Source organism: Sinocyclocheilus rhinocerous, unplaced genomic scaffold (genome assembly GCF_001515625.1).
Source record: "Sinocyclocheilus rhinocerous isolate Xijiao unplaced genomic scaffold, SAMN03320098_v1.1 scaffold95, whole genome shotgun sequence".
Taxonomy (NCBI): Eukaryota; Metazoa; Chordata; class Actinopteri; order Cypriniformes; family Cyprinidae; genus Sinocyclocheilus; species Sinocyclocheilus rhinocerous.
This window is the reverse complement of record NW_015662004.1, coordinates 1,187,831-1,207,456: the sequence shown is the minus strand read 5'-3', so window position 1 is coordinate 1,207,456 and position 19,626 is coordinate 1,187,831. Positions and strand designations below refer to the sequence as shown.

Below are 19,626 nucleotides of genomic sequence, written 5' to 3'. Positions count from 1 at the left end.
CAGGTGGCGCATCGTTTATAGCCTTTTCTCACAGCAGCTAGAATAATTCATTTTATCATTTTGATGGCGTATTGTAATCCAGAAAGGATTATGCGTTTATGAAACACATGCAAATGAAATGAAATTATATTCCAGTTTTAAATGTGCATCGTTGTTACTTACTTGTTTAGATGACAGCATACGGTGAAAATTCTTATGTGGGTCATATATTCCAAGACGTAGGCTAGAATATGTGATTGCGAAGTACAGTAAATATCCACACCGGTGCGGTGACTGACTGCCACACATTCACCTCAAAACATTAGATTCATCCGTGCTGGAGCACAACCCCACGCGTGGAATATAAATCCGCACACAGCTGCAATTGCAGGTTTTTGAAACAGAGATGGCGACAAAGAGGCAAAACTTACGGACTGCAGCTTTAATATATGCACTATTTCAGTTGTTTTTCAAAGCGCTTCAGTTGTCCTTGAGTGCGAGACTGAGAGCCAAGCGTTTGCCTTTGTGTAAGAAGTGCTGTTGCTGTCTCAGCGAGCAGAGACCTCTGACATTTGCAGAGTAAGTCTGTGCATTTAAAGGCTGGACTGCAAAATGTAAGCTTGTTTGTAATTAGGACAGACTGTCCTTTTAAGGCACAGACAGACCTTGGAGCTAACAGGACATGTCTAAATTAAATATGAATCGTATATAAGCACTAGACTGTCTCCTGTCATACTTCCTGTGTATTAGCCGAAGTGTGTCTGTAGCTTTAGCGCAAAGGCCACCAATTTGATTACAGCACGCCTACGCTTAAGATTCTTCAGCTTGTACATAACAAAGCGGCGGACTGTAAATGCACACTGCAAAAAACTAGTACATTTTTAGTTCATGCACATGCAAAACTTTTATAAGAAAAAAATTTGAATATTGCAGAAAGCTGGCATGATAAAATAGACTTTATTTTTTCAAATTGACTACTGTCATTTAAAACCTCTTTGGTGGTTTGAAACATTTCACAACTACTCCCGTATTCTGTTTGTTACAACTACTGCATTTTGGGTAACAGCATTCATTGCACCTCCTTACGTAAGTTATTCTACTTTTTATGGCTTTCAGTTAATGTGACTTATCTACAATTTTGATTTAGCTTAAAGGCAGAGTAAGCGATTTCTGGTAGCCAATGTTGATATTTGAAATCACCAAAACAAACACGCCCCTACCCCAAAAGGGTCTTGCCCCTATTTTGATAGCTCCGCCCCACATATACGTACGCAACCCAGGCAACTCACTGGAGACGTGCGATCGACAAACTAAACTCGTGATTTCAAATTATGCTGCGCTTTATGCATTTCATGTAATTTTCATTGTGTGCTGCTGTTTGTAAAATTAATGTTACCTTGACTTTATTTAAAAAAAAAAAAATGTACACCAGAATACTGAGTGCCCTGTTGGTTACAGTGTTTACTTCCTATTCAATTAGATTTTCATTAAATATTTATTTGTGAAAAATGCTTTGTCTTCTAAAGTATAAGTATGTTTATTTTACACAATTATGTGTAATTATTATTTTTAATCCATTTTCAAATGATTTCAAATTTCTTAAATATTAATTAAAATAAATAAAATTATATCGGCTTTATATTGGCCATCGGCCACCCTGCTTTCTAAGATATCTGCATCGGCTGTCAAAAAACCCGTATCGGTTGACCACTAGTTACAACAACGTAATTTTCCATGGTGAATCATCGAAAATTTGTCAGGCCGCCACGGACACACCCTTTAACAAAAACTCAAGATCGTCAAAATTTAGCATCGCTCGAGTTCTGAAAATGGCAAAAACTGCACAAAAAAACGTAAAGGAAATTCAAAATGGCTGACTTTCTGTTGCGTTTAGGACTTTGCTCAAGGATTTCGCTTCGAATTTTTAAATTTTAGAGGTGGTGCTATCACGACAATTTGCCATGCCCAATTTTGAGACCCATATCAGATGCAAATTTTTGCCAGTTGACGCGTGTGCCAAAGTTTTGTGAGTTTTCAAGCATGTTTAGGCCCTCAAAAATGCGATTCACTTTGGAGAAGAAAAAGAAGAAGAAGAAGAAACAGAGCAATTGCAATAGGGTCCACACACTGTTGGTGCTTGGGCACTAATAAATAATCTCAAAAGTGCATGCATGATGCACAAGAGCAAATCTCATTAGTTTTTGCACATAATGCCCGAACGTTTGAGATTCTGTTTACTAGGGCTGGGTAAAAAAATATTGATTTCTCGATTTTAATCGATTCTCATTTTTATGAAACTATATTGATTCATAAATCCCAAGAATCGATTAGTCTAGCCTGTCAGATAATGAATACGCCTCCCATCCAATAAATTGCAATAAGCTTTAGGATTTGTTAATTTTGATATGAAACAAAGTTTTAGATTTCAAATTCTGTCCATTTTATTCCACTATTCAAATATTAAATGCCGTTTTGGCACTGGTTAATGTGGAGTGACAGATCGCTGTAGCACCTCGGTTAGAAGCAGCAGCGTGAACGGATCATCTCCTCCGCTTTAATAGCAGTTACAGCAAGAAATAAACATGAATGAACATCCGAAGGTATGTTAAAATAAAGAGTACAACTTACCAAAATCCGTATCCTGTCTCATGTAATCGCTCAATCAGTGTTTCAAATGCGCAAAGACGACAATAGCTTGTAAACAATGTCACGTAACGTCACATTTACCACAGAAAAACTTATTCGGTGACCATAAACTCATTAGTCAGCTAGAAAAATTAAGTCTAAAGAAGAGCTGTAACAACGTTCGTAGGTCGGGAAGAAGGAGGCGGTAACCGGCGAACATTTAAACAAAACTTTAATAATAAAATAAAAACAAAACAGTGCGACAGCCCCTCGTGGACGACTGTCGCGCACAAACAGAACCAAAACACAAAATAAAATCCAGGCCTGGTCCTCTCTCGTCCAACACTGTCGTCACTCCTCCTTTTATCCTTCCGGAGCTCCTCCGTGGGACTCAAGACCGGTGAGTGGCGCAGGTGTCGCGCATTAGCATGTACTCCACCGGCCTCGCTCCGTTCCCACGGCTCTCGGCCCCGCCCCTCTCGTCACATACCCCCATCGCCCCTAGCAGGCCGGGGGTACCCACGAGACTGCGCCCTCCGGGGGAGCCGATCATGGCGGCCGCGGCGTACCTGGGGGTAAGGACAGACAGACGAGGTGAGAGAAAAGGAGACGGAAGGATGAGGAGAGACAGAGGGGAGAGAGGGAAAAAAAATCTTGTTCCGGTTCCCAGACACACTGACGCTCGGCCCTCCACCAGCTGGGTAAACTCTTCCGCGATGACTGGCGGCAGCACTGGATAGCCCTCGGTGGACGGCCCGACACTCCTCCGCCGCCCGGTGGATGGCGACTGCTCCTCCGGGTTCGGGCAGCCGGCTCCGGCCTCAGGCAAACGGCGGCGACTCCTCTGATCCCTTACGGACGGCAGGCAGGTGTCGCGCATTAGCATGTACTCCACCAGCCTCGCTCCGTTCCCACGGCTCTCGGCCCCGCCCCTCTCGTCACGGGAGCATTTTGCTAAATATGCATCATATAGCATATTCATTATAATTTTTTTTACTGTTCTTTAATATTTAATTTATGTTTGAATAAATCTGTCAAGTTTTTGTGACAACCACCATTTAAATGTTTATTATTTAAAAAAACGAATTGGAGTAGAAATATAATTATGTAATTTAAAGTTAAAGTTAGTATTATAATTTTAATATTACAAAAAATATATATATATTTTAAGTGTTTGTTTACAAATCAGCAAATTTCAACCTTCATATTATTGACTCTCAGTTATATTTTACAGCATTAGTTGAGAGATTTTTTTTCCTTGAGAAAATTTGTCATGTCCTGTACCTGATATATATTCAAAACAATCGATATTGAATCGAATCAAATTGAAATCGGAATCGAATCGAATCACAAGCTAGTGAAGGATTATCAAATTGAATTGCAAAATTTGTGACAAAACCCAGCCCTACTGTTTACCATGATTGTTTGTGCATTGATCAATGTTTATTTGAGAAGAAAAGAAATGAAATCTGTTCTTCATATAAAGTGAAAATGAATTAAATGGATGATAGATTTGTGTTCCAAAGATGAACGAAAGTCTTATGGGTAAATGGGTAAAAGTATTGGGTAAATTGTTATGGAAACAATGGTGATGGAAAATATATTATTCAGTCTGTTAGATCAGTGGTTCCCAGCTGGTTAGAAAAACAAAGTTTGAAAAGCAAATTAATCGGACTTTAAAAGGGAGGAGAAAGTGTTGCCTTTGTCTTTCAATAAAAGTCAATCAAATGATTCATCTTTTGCTTGGTAAAAACTAGGCAAATACCAACATGTACAGGTTGCGTGGCGTGGCCTTGTCTTCATTAAAGACATGAGCAAGGCAAACGAAAGGACAAACCAGGCTACATTAAATACAGGTTCACTTGCAGTGAGGATAAATATGGTTTTTACTGAACACAATGTGTTTTGTGCGGTGAATGATTGGCTGCAGAGAGCATCAAACCAACTGAATTCAAGAGGCATTTAGAAACCAAAGACTCAAACTCAAGCTTTTAATTTTATTTATTTATTTTTTGTGATAAATAAAGAATTCCTCTAGTACATTTCAGAATTTTATTGAAATTACATTTTTGTTTATATACAATGATTTTGTGTGTCAGGTTGCCACTTGATGTCCACACGATGGAACATTGCTGTATTTGAAGTGTACTTTTTTTACTAAAGGAGCACTGGTAATAAACTCTTTACTCTTGAACGGAAGTAAGTGACCCATATTATTTTAAATTGGAAGTACGTCTTGAAGCTCAGTGCAATTAGTCCATCCAAAGAGTTGTTTTTGAAATCAAGAGATACTACAAGTACATCCATAGGCTCATATGTGATCCATTATGGTTTTCTTTACAGGTGTGTTTTATAATATCTGAGATTAATGTTGCTTTGATTTTGTGTCATACAGATTAAATTGCTAGATATATTGCTGGATATATCTGCAGAGTCGGGGAAGGCACCTTGGGCAGCATTGCCGATCGTTCATTAAAGTATGTGATGTAAGGAAAAAGTAGTGGAAATTAAGAAATAAATAGTTATAGAAAGTAAATAGAAAGTGCATAATAGTGCTAACGAATAGCCATCAGTGAATGTGGTCTGAGATAGTGTAAGAAGTTTTAATGGCTATGAAAGTAACTTCCTTGTCACCTTGTCAGCCACAAACGAAGATTTTTAACTCAAACCGTTGCAGTCTGGTATCGTCAGGAGCCGCAGGGTTTAATTTGGTTTTGTTTGTGTATGTTTTTTTTTTTTGACTCTCAAAGCCGTGTTTCCCATTCACTTCCATTATAAGACTGACAGACTCCAACGGTTTGAGTTAAAAATCTTTGTTTGTGTTCTACTGAAGAAACAAAGTCACCTACATCTTGGATGCCCTGGGGGTAAGCAGATAAACATAAAATTTTCATTTTTGGGTGAACTATCCCTTTAAGCTGGGTCCTTACCTGTTGGCGTATTCGTATTCAGTCCTATTCACGAACGAATCATTCAGACCAGTTTTGTGAACCTCTTCAACTGATTTGTTCATGAATCTAACATTGCTAATTGTACACACACTACCGGTCAAAAATATTAAGCAGCACAACTTTTTTCAGCATTGATTATAATAAATATGTTTCTTGTGGTGCAAATCAGCAAATTACCATATAAAACAGGTGGTTTCTGAATGATCATGTGACACTGAAAATTGGCGTAATGGCTGCTGAAAATGTAGCTTTGCTATCACAATGATATAATAGATTTTTAAAATATATTAAAATAGAAAACTGTTATTGTAAATTGTAATAATATTTAATAATATTTAATTGTCTTGGTGAGCATAAGAGACTTTGAAAAACTCTTTAAAAAAACATTCAAAAATCTTAACTACCCCAAACTTAGGAACGATAGTTTGCATTATATAATTGTATACAGTAATGAAAATCTTCTTCTTTTTTTAACTAAATCAACACTAGTTTTTTTAATTAAATTTAGATTTTGTGATATTCAACGTCTGTGATGAAACCTTTGCAAAACCAAACTGGGATTTGATTGGCTAACCTCAGACTCCATCAAGTGCCATTTTGAAGTGACGTTTTCGAGCATGGGTATTTAGTGCAAAACCATAATTTCAAAAGCACTAGCATCATATTTCCTCTGATCTATAGTCTGTTACTCCCAGATCCTATTGAGAGACCTTTCATTTCAGCCACTCAGGGACTTGTATTCATGAGAACAATTCTTGTTTGCTACACAAAATAATCCGTATCAGCTGATCTCTGTTTCTCTTTCTCTTCGTTCCATCTGTCCTGTATTTTCACATGTGTTGCTGTTAGTCCTTGGTAGGCTAGCATATCAAAATTAATATTGGTAATCCAGTGAATTATTCTTCACTCTTTAGCCTATTAAACATCTTATAAACCTACTAAAACTGTAGTTTAAAATGAAGTTGATATGACTCCTTTCCTTTATTTATTTTCTCCATTTGAAAACATTAGACCTTCTACATTTATTTTGCTTATTGTTAATATTAGTATTGGTGCTGATGCTTTAAGTAAAATGTTTTTTTATTGTTATAATGTGAAGATTAAATTTAACATGAAAGACTGCTAATTTTCAACACTTTTTTTAAGATGACTGAAAGGAGGAAAAACCAAAGTGAAGTATGGACTTACTTCACTCAGTCATTTATTTACTTTATAACAGTAAATAAATATCGGTTCTGCATATCGGTTATCGGGCACATAAACATGCAAATAATTGGTATCGGTATCGGTTATAAAATATCAATATTGGTCGATCACTATAAATAACACGTAAACAGTGATACTGTACTGTGAATGTAAATATGCTGGGTAGACGTTCCTCCACATTGCCCTCCTTATAGCGATCATGCTGAGATGAGTTATCACAACAGGTGGATATATATTTTGGCAGGATTGCTCATACAGAGAGCCTGTGTCTCTTCCTCATTTCACTTTGCTAATGCAGAGTCTGATCTCTCTTCCAGACTGAATTGCCCCATAATGTCCATTAACAGCCCAGCCCCAGTTTTGACCAATGTACATGTTGGTTGTTGTAGGAGGACTCAATGCAAATCACTATTATTATTGCCCATATGCACATTCACACTGACAGCAGTTTTGTTTGTTTGGAGCCCACCAGGTCACTGTACCTTTTGCTAGGTTTACGTTCCTACGTTCCTCTTCCTGGAATACAGAAATCCATTGCCGGTGTCAAGAAAGATTCTATTCCCCCACAGAATCCTATCCTTATTCCACCCCAAAACCATAAATTCCTGCTGGGATGACGTGTTTTTGTTGGCCAAAACCCAGAAACAAGTTAGCAATTTAGCTTCTATAGTCCTGAACTCAATGGGTTTTTTAAATGGGTTTTTGGGTAAATGCCTGAAATAAGGTCTCTGGTTAACACAAACCCAGGATATTTTTGTGTTTTATTCTACAACATAAAATACATCAGTAATAATCGTAGACTCTGAGATTTTTGAAAACGATGGCGTGGCTGCCCACATTCGCTCTGCCTATCCTTGTGTAAACAATAACATCATGCTCATTGTTGTGCCCATAGATATGTATACATATCTATGGTTGTACCTGCATGAATGGTCATGTGACATGCGTTTTCGATTGTAGTGTGGATGGAGAACATTTCTGAAATGCAGTGAAAACGCAAGTGTAGACGAGGGTCGTTTTCATTTTAAAACGCCATTTTAAAATGAAAACGTACTAGTGTAAACGTAGCCTTAATGTTGGAACATTGGAGTCATGCGACTGTGGTGTAGTTTGTTTATATACTATGTTTAGCTTTTTTATGTCTGACGATTGCATTTAGGCTGTAAAATTCATAAAAGTTGTGTTCAGTTGTGGAGAATAGCATGAAGAACAAAAGCGTAAAGGCTGGAATACACTTTTAAAATCTGAAAAGAGCTGACCGTGATACGCTACGCAACTTTCTATGAAACCTGTCAACGCAGACTGGCTCTGACTTTCAACAACTAGCCTCAACTGTGACTGTAAATCAGGGCAAAAATGTGGGCAAAAGTTGTGTAGTGTATTCCAGAGTAGTGTATTTAAGAATCATAAACATTTGCTCACAGAGCTTATTTTCTGCAATAATCTAAAAGCCAATGGAAAAATACTGTTGGGTTTTGGTGGAAGGAATTTCCGGTTTGACCTACAAAAATACGTCTTCACTGTAGCGCTCTATTCGATTGGCTAAGACAGTGGGTTTTATGGGTGTTCAGTTTGGTGTCTGATTAGTATTAATTGGTGATCATGAAAATATGCTAATTAATTTATTTTAAGTGTCGTGTATTACCAGAGCTAAAAGGCTAAATGTTTTCTGTTTTTTGTGCTTTCACATTGCCTACTAGCTTTGCCTACTAGCTTAGCATACAACAAGGTGTCTCATAGTGCATCTGAAGACACATACTGTCTAAGTAATGAGTAATGAACTTGATGACCAATAAAAAAAAATATGTTCTGTCGGGGCCGATAGCTTCTTGGGCAGCGCGTCGACATATAGCAGCATTGCACTTCGGTTGTCCCGAGTTCGAGTCCCGGCTCGTTGACCTTTCCCGATCCCATCCCTCTCTCTCTCTCTCTCTCTCCCATTTCGTTTCCTGTCTACATGCTGTCCTATCATAATGAAGGCCAAAAATAAATCTTAAAAAAAGCATGTTTTTTTATAGTATGAATGTGAATATAAAAGTTTCCCATTTGCGACTTTGTGGTGGCATTTATATGCATTCAGCTCGTAAATTTAATCTTTTTGACCTGAAATGCATCATATGAATCCGGGCATACTACTTAATTCACATACTGTTTATTAGGGAAGTAGGCATTTTCAGATGTAGGGACAGTTTTATTTTTGCTAAAAATGTGCAATACGAAGAGAAAGCTTTTGTATTTAAATTACAGCGGTTTGTAATCTCATATCATGAACAAGATTTATCAATGCTTGATTCAAACTCTCATTATCTCACAGATGTCAGCACATGAGCTTTATTGACTTTACTCCATTTCGTACTGTTCGTTCCAACGAGTCTCTGTTCATTTGCATGAAGTTAAATTTAAAAGTTAAAGTCCCACATCCTGTTGTCAGTGGTTACTGTCGCTCATGTCGTCGGAAACTGGGAGCTCTCATTGAAAATGACTACAGGTCACTTGTCGCTGTACATTGCTTTCATTGTGAACTCCGCTTTTGGGTTAGCGAAAAGAATAATACTTCAAATTGTGTGGCTTGTTGAGGAGACTTGGCCAGTAAGTAACTACCCTAGCAACTCCTTAGAAACCACCCAGAACACCCTAGATACCTCTTAGCAATGTACGGAAAACCAACCAGAACGCCCTAAAAACCAGTCAAAGATTTGCACCACTCACATTTTCTTTGGAAAGTTTAAAAATCTAGTTATGGTTTGTAGGCTATCAGTAAGTAAACAGTAGAATAGTGGAGCGCTGAAGGGAAATGTTTTTCAGTGTGTTTTTTTCTCACTCTGGTTCTGTGGGCTGTATGCAAACCCTGCCGCACACAAAGCCAAAGGGTGATAAGACGCTTATTTGACTTGCTTGGTGCACCAGGAGGAAATTATGTCATCAAGCACAAGAGAGACAGGATTGTTTTGCTCCGCGCTGAAGCTGGCCAGCACAAGCCTCACATGCTCCGACGTATTTCTGTTGATTTTGAGTGTCCAGCGTTTCGGGTCTCGCTGCCTATGGCTGTCTGTCTGTCGAGGGGAAAGGGTTCCGCCGATGTTGTTTTAAAAATAGCCCTATGTTCGATGCTCTTGCACTAATGCCGCCCAACAATCTGACACGATTTAGGGCTCCCTTCTCTTCCTCCATGGATCCCAGGCAACCTCCCTAGCTTTTTTGACCATAGCTGGACCTTTTTAGGAAAACCACAGTGTTTCTGCAGATGTTTGCAGATGTGAAAAAGCATTGATGTCTATGAGACAAACCTGTCTGTGGCTGTTCTAATGTCAGCACACAGTTGTTTTTGACAGCTGTTTCCTCTCAGTTTTTCATAGTCTGTGCCAGTTAGCAGCTTGTAAGTGACATTTTGTTTATAGACTTGCTCTACCAGACTGCGCAGGCCGAGTGTCCTGTTTTGTACACCGATGTTTTTGCAGATAGTTTGTGTTATTATAACACTTGTGCTAGCTAACTGCTCTCCTGTTCTGTTTTCTTTCCACAGACAACAGTCAAGTGAGGAGGACAACTCAGCCATACTTAAATTTGCTGCTAAAGCCTCCATATTTAAAACAAGAACTTTCTGTTTTTTATGCTGTTTTTTATGATATAAAATCAAATTTCCTCCAGAGATTGACGAAAAGATAGGGCGACTGAGACGGGGGAGGTGGCAGAAAAGTTTCCGTCAAGGAACTGAAGATCTGCAATGCCTCTGGTATGGGCCCTGTCGTTCAAATTTGGGTGCCAGGTTGAGGTATTTTGAAATAGATGTCATGGTATGCTTCTCTTGCTTTCATCTTACAGCCCAGCATTACCGGAATGGATACTCCCTTTGGGGATGCCTTTCAAAACTGCTCTTTTACTGACCAGGTGCTGACCAGCACAGACCTGTTGGCTAACAGTTCTGACCCAGATTTCATGTATGAACTGGTAAGAACGACTATAAAATGTGGCCATGAATTAATAAGTAAAAAAATAATGTAAATCATGTTCATTGATTTACTAAAAGGATAAGGATTTTATAAAATATTTTTACTCACAATTTCTGCCCGATTAAATATTTTAAGCTTAGCATAACTAGAAAAATGTATATTCTTTATCAAAGTGCCTATAGTGTTTTAAAATGTTATTAATTTGCATGAGTTTTCCAGGTCTAGAAATCACACAAGTCATATTGGGGCCCACTTGGAAGTTTGCTATGAGCCCCAAGTGCTGTGCATTTTATTAAATTTAATTAAATAAAATTTTCAGCACATAATGGTTACACATTGTGTCATGTATAGAGTGACAAATTGACAGTATTATTTTTGCATAGTGTTCCAGAAGATAGCTAGAAATAGTTGTGGCAACATTTCCACAAATGGACAAGCAGTCATTAAACCAGGCTGCATACTGGACTTGTCCAATAAAAGATACTAACCTCGTAAATATGCAGATAAAAACATTAACACAGTGCTCAAATGAGAAATGTGAAATCCTGAAACCTAACAGCCCTAAATTAATTACAACCCAAGGTAAAGTCTAGACAGTGTAAAACATGGAACAAGATTACCCAGGGTTATGTTAATGACACTGGGTTATTAATTTCAAGTGTGAAAACCCCACCAGTTTCTTTAGTCTGCCGTACAAAGTTGAGTTACATTTTTGAACGTTTGCAGGATCGGGACATGACTTGTCGCCAGAGCCCTAGAGGAAATATTTTCACAGTCGGAGACTGCAAAGACTTGGACAGCATGGATCATCTACCTGAACTGGTAGATAACGACCCTGCTTATAGCTCAAACTTTGAGCAGTGGGACACGTACTGGGAGGACTTGACTAAGTACACTCGCCTCACCAGTTGTGATATCTGGGGCACCAAGGAAGTAGATTTCTTGGGCCTTGATGACTTTTCCAGCCCTTACCAGGATGAGGAGGTGATAGGACAGACACCGACCCTGGCCCAGCTCAACAGTGAGGACTCGCAGCCAGTTTGTGACACTCTTTACCATCCGGACTTGCTGGTGGGTCAAAAGCAGCTTTTGTTTCCACCTCCCACCATGGCCAAGAAGACTAACAAACTCAGCCACTCTGCAACCAGCTCCTCATCGAGTCACAACCCTCTGCCGGACTTTGCAGAGGGATCCCAGAAAGCTACCTGGCCTGTTCCCTCCAGCACTGACATAATGGCCAAGGGCCAGTTTCAGGGCCCTAGCAAAGCCTCGACTGCACCTCTGGGCAACATGGATTACGTTCGCAAAGCCAAGGTACGCATCAGCGTACCACGCAAGCCTTTAGTAGAGAGCTCCGCCCAGATTAGTGTTTCTGCCTCTCCTCTTATCCAGGAGCACGAGTCGTCAGCTTCGCAGGTCAGCGAGGACCCAGCCGTCGACGCTTCTAACACGGCCTCTTCCATTAGCTGTGAAAAGAGAGTGGAGACTCCTAAACAAGAGGTACCGACTGGTCCTGGTCCAGAAATAGGGACCCTGAGGACGGTGCCACACAAAGTCCCCTTCGCTGCAGCTGCCGGCAGTGAAACCTTGCTCACCGTGAGTGCCCTTGGATCCGACGCTTCTGCCGCTGACAAAAAGAAGGAGGAAGAGCACAACTACTCGTTATTCTTGACCAGGGCCAGGCTGGCAGGGAAGGCAACTGCTGACATGGAAGAAGAGGAGGAAGAGGAGGAGGAGGAAGAAGGTGAAGAAGAGGAAGAAGAGGAGGAGGCAGAGGGATTGGATCTAGACGATGAAGATCATGATGAAGGGTTTGGCAGTGAACATGAGCTCTCAGAGAATGAAGAGGAAGAGGAGGAGGAAGACGAGGACTATGAGGGCGACAAAGACGACTACATTAGTGACGCATTCTCAGAGCCAGGTGCGAAATGACATCTTTTTCTTGATGCTGTTGTAGACAAATGCATAAAAACTAGGGATGCTATGATAATGATACTGGTATCAATACATGCTGTTCTGTACATTCGAAACACAAAGCATCAGACTTTTGGAGGTACAAAATTCAGTGCCACCAAGCGAGTGCACAGTACATTTAGTACAAATAGGCCTATAACTGAGTGAACAGAAAGAGAGAGTATATAGAGTTAATTCTCCTAGAATGTCATTGCTCTTAAGCAGCATTGGGAAATCCAGTTCATTCTAGGAGTTAGCTACTTGGAAAGTGCATTGTAGGTTGTGTGCAGATAACCAAAGGGAAGTGAAACTAACAGATGATCTTACCCAATACTTTGTTATACATAAAAATGACATAAATTACAGTAAATTGTTGTGATGCCACCCAAAAGCAAATGCATACAGGTTCTTAAATGCGTGAATCTCTTCGGTTATTATTATTATTTTTTCTTGTATTTTATTTATTTATTTGTTTGTTTGTTTGAGTGGTGTTATGGAGCTAAAAATGTACGCATTTTGTAATTTTGTGTGTGTCTGTGTGTACTTGAAGGATTAGTCAACCCAAAAATGAAAATTCTGTCATCATTTACTCACACTCAATGGTCCAAACTTGAATGAGTTTCTTTCTTCTGTTGAACATAAAAAATATATATTTTGAAGAATGTGGGTAACCAAACAGTTCCTGGTCGCCAGTGACTTCCATCGTATTGGGAAAAAATACTATGAAAAGTCAATGGGGACCAGAAACTGTTTGGTTACCTAGAAATGAAAATTGTCATCAATTGTTCACCCTCGTGTTGTTCCAAAACCACAAGACTTTAATGTGTTTCATTAAGATAATGAAATTAATAATTTTAAATTATAAGAATTTAAATACATACAAGCATTTTTGAGTTTCCGTTTACAACATTTGATGTCTATGGAATGTCCCCATTTAGATAGCTAAGTAAACGTGTAGTTATTTATTTATTATATTTATTAAATTGCAATACGCATATTTTACTTTGGTAAAACTTTTTTGACCAGTGCATATGATTAATTGCAGCAGTTTGCAATTTCAGAGTTTGTATTTGTCAAATAGTGCAGACATAGTGACACCAGAAAAGATGACAGAAAACAGTTAGATAGGGATCTTTGAAGTATGCTGATTTGTGTCAAAATCTATGTGTCCTCCTCCACCCATCCTGTTGGAAACGGAAGAGACCCAAATTTTGTACCCGTCAAAAACAAGAATTGGAAACGTATAATATTTGTTTTTTGTCTTGTACTGTTTTGTTAGCTAGTCAGCTTAAATGAAGCCTGAAATGGAAAAAAAACAAAAGCTTTTTTTCCCAGGTTGGTCTAAAGGACACGGAAGTGTTGCAAAAGATTGGTTTGTAATCATTGTAATTTTATCCATTGCGGTATGCTTAAATAGTCTCCTGTATTTGCTGTTAAAGTTCATATTTGATGAAAATAATAATCATCAGTCTCCCTGGACTGTACTGGTAAATACTGGTATACGTAACAGCAAATACCAAAACAGAAGTATCAGTACTTGTATTTGGTATTGTGTGCATCCCTAGTGAAAACTTGTGTGCGCTGCCCTAATTTGAAACTATGAAGCTACTAATATCTTGAACGAGCCCTTGTGACTTATGGTTGAATTGAGAATTATGATTGTACATTTACAAGATTATAATGGTTTAGGGATTCTGTAAATGCAGGATAGGAAAAGATCATTGTTCATTTCTTTCTTTGCCTCATTACCATCCTATCTTTCAAACAGGATGTGACACTGATATGGCTGATGATGTCAAAGGCCTGACGGCTGGAATTTCCAGAAAGAGGGGAAAGCGTCGATACTTTTGGGAGTATAGCGAGCAGCTCATCCCATCCAAACAGGAGCGCATGCTGAAACCCTCCGAATGGGACAGAGACACACTTCCCAGCAACATGTACCAAAAGAATGGCCTGCACCATGGTGAGACATTCACTCTCCATCATATAAAATCTATGAACAAAGAAGGACCTTTTCAATTTATGTTCCAGATTATAATTACAACAGATCACAGTATTTAAAGCTTTTATGAAAATTCCCTTTAAGCCTGATATATTTAACGTTACTGTTTGTCTGAATTGTTTAGGAAAATACACACTGAAGAAGTCGCGGCGGACGGATGTGGAAGATCTTACTCCAAACCCTCGGAAGCTGCTTCAGATCGGCAATGAACTCCGGAAACTCAATAAAGTCATTAGTGACCTGACTCCGGTTAGTGAGTTACCCCTAACCGCTCGGCCTCGGTCTCGAAAGGAGAAGAACAAGCTTGCATCCAGGTAAAGCCGTATCCACGTACTCCTTGAACTACTACTTCTTTTATTTCTTAAAGCTCACATCCCAATGTTTTCCCTTAAACTGAAAATCCTATAAAGCAATACCACTCTAGATAGACTGGGTAAACTACATTGTGTGCTGTTTAAAATGATTAAAATGCTGAAATACAGCACACCAAAATGACTTTTTTTAGTGAAACACTCTTCTTGATTCTTCTCTCTGTGTGTGGGTTTTTTTTTCTTCCCTAGGGCCTGCAGGCTGAAAAAGAAAGCTCAGTATGAAGCCAACAAAGTCAAGTTATGGGGCCTTGGAACTGAATATGGTACATTGTTTAGACATGGAAATTAAATATTAAAGGAAGTGCTTGATATTGTTTATTGTAGAGTGTAGATTGAGTGTAACCACTTTGCTTACCTTTGAAACAAGACTAGTTTTTAGATCAGTTAAGTTTTTGTGCATACTTATAACCGAGCAAATTTGCCAATGAGACAAATATATGATTGTCTTCTTTTTCAGATTGTTTGCTGTTTGTGATCAATGCAATCAAAGAAGAGATAGTCAGCAGAGTTCAGGATATCTCACATGACAAAAGAACAAGCATGACCGAGAAGCTGGATAAACTCATTGAGGATACCTTAGGTAAGAAAATGTGCTACATTGCATTATTATTAACACTGCAAATGCAAATTATGTGTGATCTTGTACAAGCTGTCTTCAAGTTTCTCCTCAAACACACCACTAACAACTCGATACATCTTACAAGCTGAGTTGCAAGAAATCTGCATGCCTTACAAGCACGATCAAGCTGCATCTTCTCCAGCAGCTGCTATCCTTGTGTCTTCAAGAATTTTAAGAGCCTTCACATTGCTTCGCTCCATGCTGTGACCTCTGTTGTATCTAAACTGTTTTCTGAAGAAATTTTTGTTAGCACATCAGAATCAGCACATCACCTCATGACATGACCTCATCCTACTGTTATATAAGTTCCAAAAACAGCTTTAAAAGAACACAAGATGAATATTTTTTAAATATTTTTTCAACATGTTGGAAGCTCATGATCTCAGCATAGACTGGGAAGTAAACAGCCTGTAACTAACAACAAAACTCTTATGAAAACTTATCCTTTAAAGGTGACATATCATGAAAATCTGACTTTTCCAGGTTTTAAGTGCTATAATCAGGTCCCCGGTGTTTTGGTAAGCCTTTTTCTGCAAGCGTCTGAAAAAGCGCGTCTGATTTCGCTCCCTTGGTGATGTGGCAAAGGGATCTCGTTATAATATTACCGCCCCTTAATCTGCACGTTTCCACTAGTGATGGGAAGTCCGGTTCTTTTCCGCGAACCAGTTCTTTCGGACAGTTCGTTTCAATGAACCGGTTCAAAAAAGTACTCAAATGCTGTCTGGTGGCCGCTTTCTGTCCGTTTGCTTCGGTTGTGTGCGCACAGAAAACCATATATCAGAAGTTTAAACTAATATGGTTTAAAACGCATGATTTCAGCGCGATAAACATGATAATCAGAACCAAAACAGATGTTTTTTTTAGCAGGTCCGAGCTCTAATGGCGCAGCTCTATTCTGGAAAAGGGGGCGGGGAGCAGCAGCTCATTTGCATTTAAAGAGACAGGCCCGAAAAACAGCGTGTTTCTGCTTCCACTCAAAATAGGCATTTTCAAAATGATTTAATAAATGATTTGTGGAGTATTTTGAGCTGAAACTTCAGACACATTCTATGGACACCAGAGACTTATATTACATATTGTAAAAAGGGGCATAATATGTCTCCTTTAAGATCAAGGTAGGCTACTTTGCTACTCTATTTAGTCTTAGTTCCTGGTCTGAAAACGTATGCACATGACTATTGTGGCAACATTTTTGCACTTTAATTGACATTCCCACCTAACAGTTTTATTATATTACTTCTATAGTTTCATTAATAACTTCTCTTTTGTTCATACAGTGCAGCCACCAGTGGCCGGCCAGACTTCAGACTTTGTGAATCAGATCCTGGAGAACACTGGGAAAGGAGATCCCACCGGAGGGCTGGTGGGATTGCGTGTGCCCACATCGAAGGTGTAGAGTCACGCCGAAAGACACCTCGGAGCACACACGAAGCCATCCGCGCCATTCTTGTCCCACACTGTAACGGCCCAACACTCTGCATGCCCATTTTCACTTGGAGACGCATCCTCACATTTAAAGTGAATACATGCATACGATACTACTTGTCCGTGCATACGTATGTATATATTCACCTCATGCGCACCAGTGGAAATGAAACTAGTAGTTAACCTTTGCACTCAATAGTCTGTTTCCTACCATGTGTGCATGTGGCTGGTATCGATCAACAGGCCGCCATGTTGCAAATATTAAAAGCCAATATACGAGATACCTCCAACAAATAAGAAAAAGAGAGAGGAAAAAAGCTAAACAATGAGCACCAGTTGTTGCTGTAGCCATTTTCCTCTTGCGTCCAGCTAAATCTGTCAAATGCCCATTAAGAGTTTTGGAAAGCAGAGGCGCACTCTGCAGAGAAACTACGAAGGCATTAGATCCTTTGATTTAGCGGTCAAAAAGGTGTAAATGCAGACTTTCTGAGTTTTTGAACACGGCATGTACGATTTCACCCGAGTTAGGCCTACTTTATGCACTTATTAATCTCTCAACTGAGGGTGTAAGTGTCCTGGGGGGAATCCTGTTCCAAGCAATTTTTTTGAGGATCAATTGAGATACACCAACTACAAAAAGGCAAACACGAAAGAACACAAATACCGATGTATAGCGCAAAGTTACTGATGTTCGGTGTATATATGTAGAACAGGGATGTTTCAGGAGAGTAGCAGGTGAGGAAACGGGCCTCAGATGCCCTTTTCCACAGATTTGCGATCGTCTCAGGTTGGAAAGAGAGAGAGAGAGAGAGTGTGTGTGTGTTTTTAAATTTTTTTTTATTTTCTTTCTTCTTTCCTTGACTTGAGCAGATGGTCAGTTGAATTCCTTATTGTAAATAGGCTGATTGATCGATTATTATCCACTGGTGAAATCTTTTCCTTTCTACACTTTGGTTGAAGTGCCCTCACGTCAAATCACCTTTGATGTTGTTTTGCAAGTTCTCAAAAGGGGCTTAAAAAAAAAAGCTGATTCCCAGATTGGGTTTTGTTTATATTTGTACTTTATACAAGTAAGATTCATTGTGCCTTGTAATTGCGGAGTTGAGGAAAAATAAAACTCAATAGAGAGCGCAAATGGACCATTTAGCAGAAAGCAAGGGGAGTCAGTGGGGGGGTGGGGAGGTTTGTAATGTATTTCAGCTCTTTAAAGATACTCTGAATGTACATAGGAACATGGAAAATATAGATATATGCCACAGAGTCTGTGCTTTGTATTTTAAGATGGCTCTGGCAAATGTACTTTTTTCGGTACTTCATTTAAGAGGGGATGGGGGGTGGGCGGTGTCGTGATATATGAGAAATATTCACATATAAAAAACAAAAAAATGATATTTGCACACTATATTTTGATTGTTTTGTTTTTTGTACCAAAGACACATGCAACTGAAAATGGCAACTAGCCAGTCTAAGTAAGGTTTTGCACAGCTTACCTGACACCGTATTGAATGTAGGAAAAATGGTAGGGTCAGGGATTCTACTGAACTGTGAAATTTGCTTGGGTCCAATTCTCTGCAGAAAGAAGCATTCATTTGCATCCTCATCCAATTTTGTACTGTTCTTTTTGTTCTCATATATATTTCTTTGACACATTTGTACCGCCATTCGGTTTCCCTCCACCGAAGTTTTGTTTTGCGTATTTAAAAGATAAGCTATAAAGTTAATGGAGATTCTTCTATTTTGCCCATAGAAGATATCACAGAACCAAAAGGTTTACTATTCTTCCTATAGTTGTAGAGGAGAGTGCATATACAAAAAATTATACATGTTTATAGTTTGAATACGCATTAATCCGTGCACACATTAACCTTTTGAAATGATGTTACTCGGCGTGAAACATTTCTATTTTTGTCTTCTTACTCTTGAGTATTGTTGAAAGAGAAATTGAATTGCGTATATTTTTGTAGAGATTGCCTTTAACTTTCCTTTCTGCACTACCCACAGATCCCTCTCGGAAAATTCGGAAATGTTTTCGAAAGCTCTTATCTTGCTAAGGGAAATCAGATGATCCTTTGCAAATTGTATAAAGATAGATTGTCAGTTAAAATCCTCTTTTAAAATTGTATTTAACACAATCGTATGTATAACGTATATATACTTAATCGCCCGAATCTCACAATAAAAAGTCCAGGTTGTTTTTAACCCCAGTATCGAAAAAAAATATATATAAATTATATTGTGCATAAACACAGTGAAGCCTTAAAATAAAAATTAAGCACACCTTACACCCAAATTCTCATTACTGTAATTCAAACAATTCGAAATAGCATAAAAATAAAAATTGTGCTTTAAAATTACGTGCAGTAAATGAGAATTACTTTAATGAGAATTCAAGTGGAAATGTGCTTAATTGTCATGAAAATAATGTCATAAAAACTTAAATTAGGCTTTATTTTCATTATGGAAAATACAAATTCTTCCTGAATTGTGACCTAGACCGTTTTTGTGAGATTTCCCTGCCACCACAATCTCAAGCTGCTGCAAATTT

General features: G+C 38.8%; 1 protein-coding gene across 1 annotated transcript in view; it reads left to right on the top strand.

The window, feature by feature from the left end:
* The window catches only part of LOC107727272 (CREB3 regulatory factor), a 22,589-nt gene extending 3,235 nt beyond the window's left edge, over positions 1-19,354 (top strand). The window contains exons 2-9 of the mRNA XM_016537090.1: positions 10,285-10,494; positions 10,584-10,709; positions 11,438-12,632; positions 14,433-14,627; positions 14,791-14,980; positions 15,227-15,300; positions 15,495-15,617; positions 16,934-19,354. Of these exons, the coding sequence (XP_016392576.1) occupies positions 10,486-10,494; positions 10,584-10,709; positions 11,438-12,632; positions 14,433-14,627; positions 14,791-14,980; positions 15,227-15,300; positions 15,495-15,617; positions 16,934-17,052 (2,031 nt within the window). The 5' untranslated portion in view covers positions 10,285-10,485 and the 3' untranslated portion in view covers positions 17,053-19,354. The remainder of the gene's footprint in view (positions 1-10,284; positions 10,495-10,583; positions 10,710-11,437; positions 12,633-14,432; positions 14,628-14,790; positions 14,981-15,226; positions 15,301-15,494; positions 15,618-16,933) is intronic.
* The last annotated feature ends 272 nt before the right edge of the window (positions 19,355-19,626 follow it).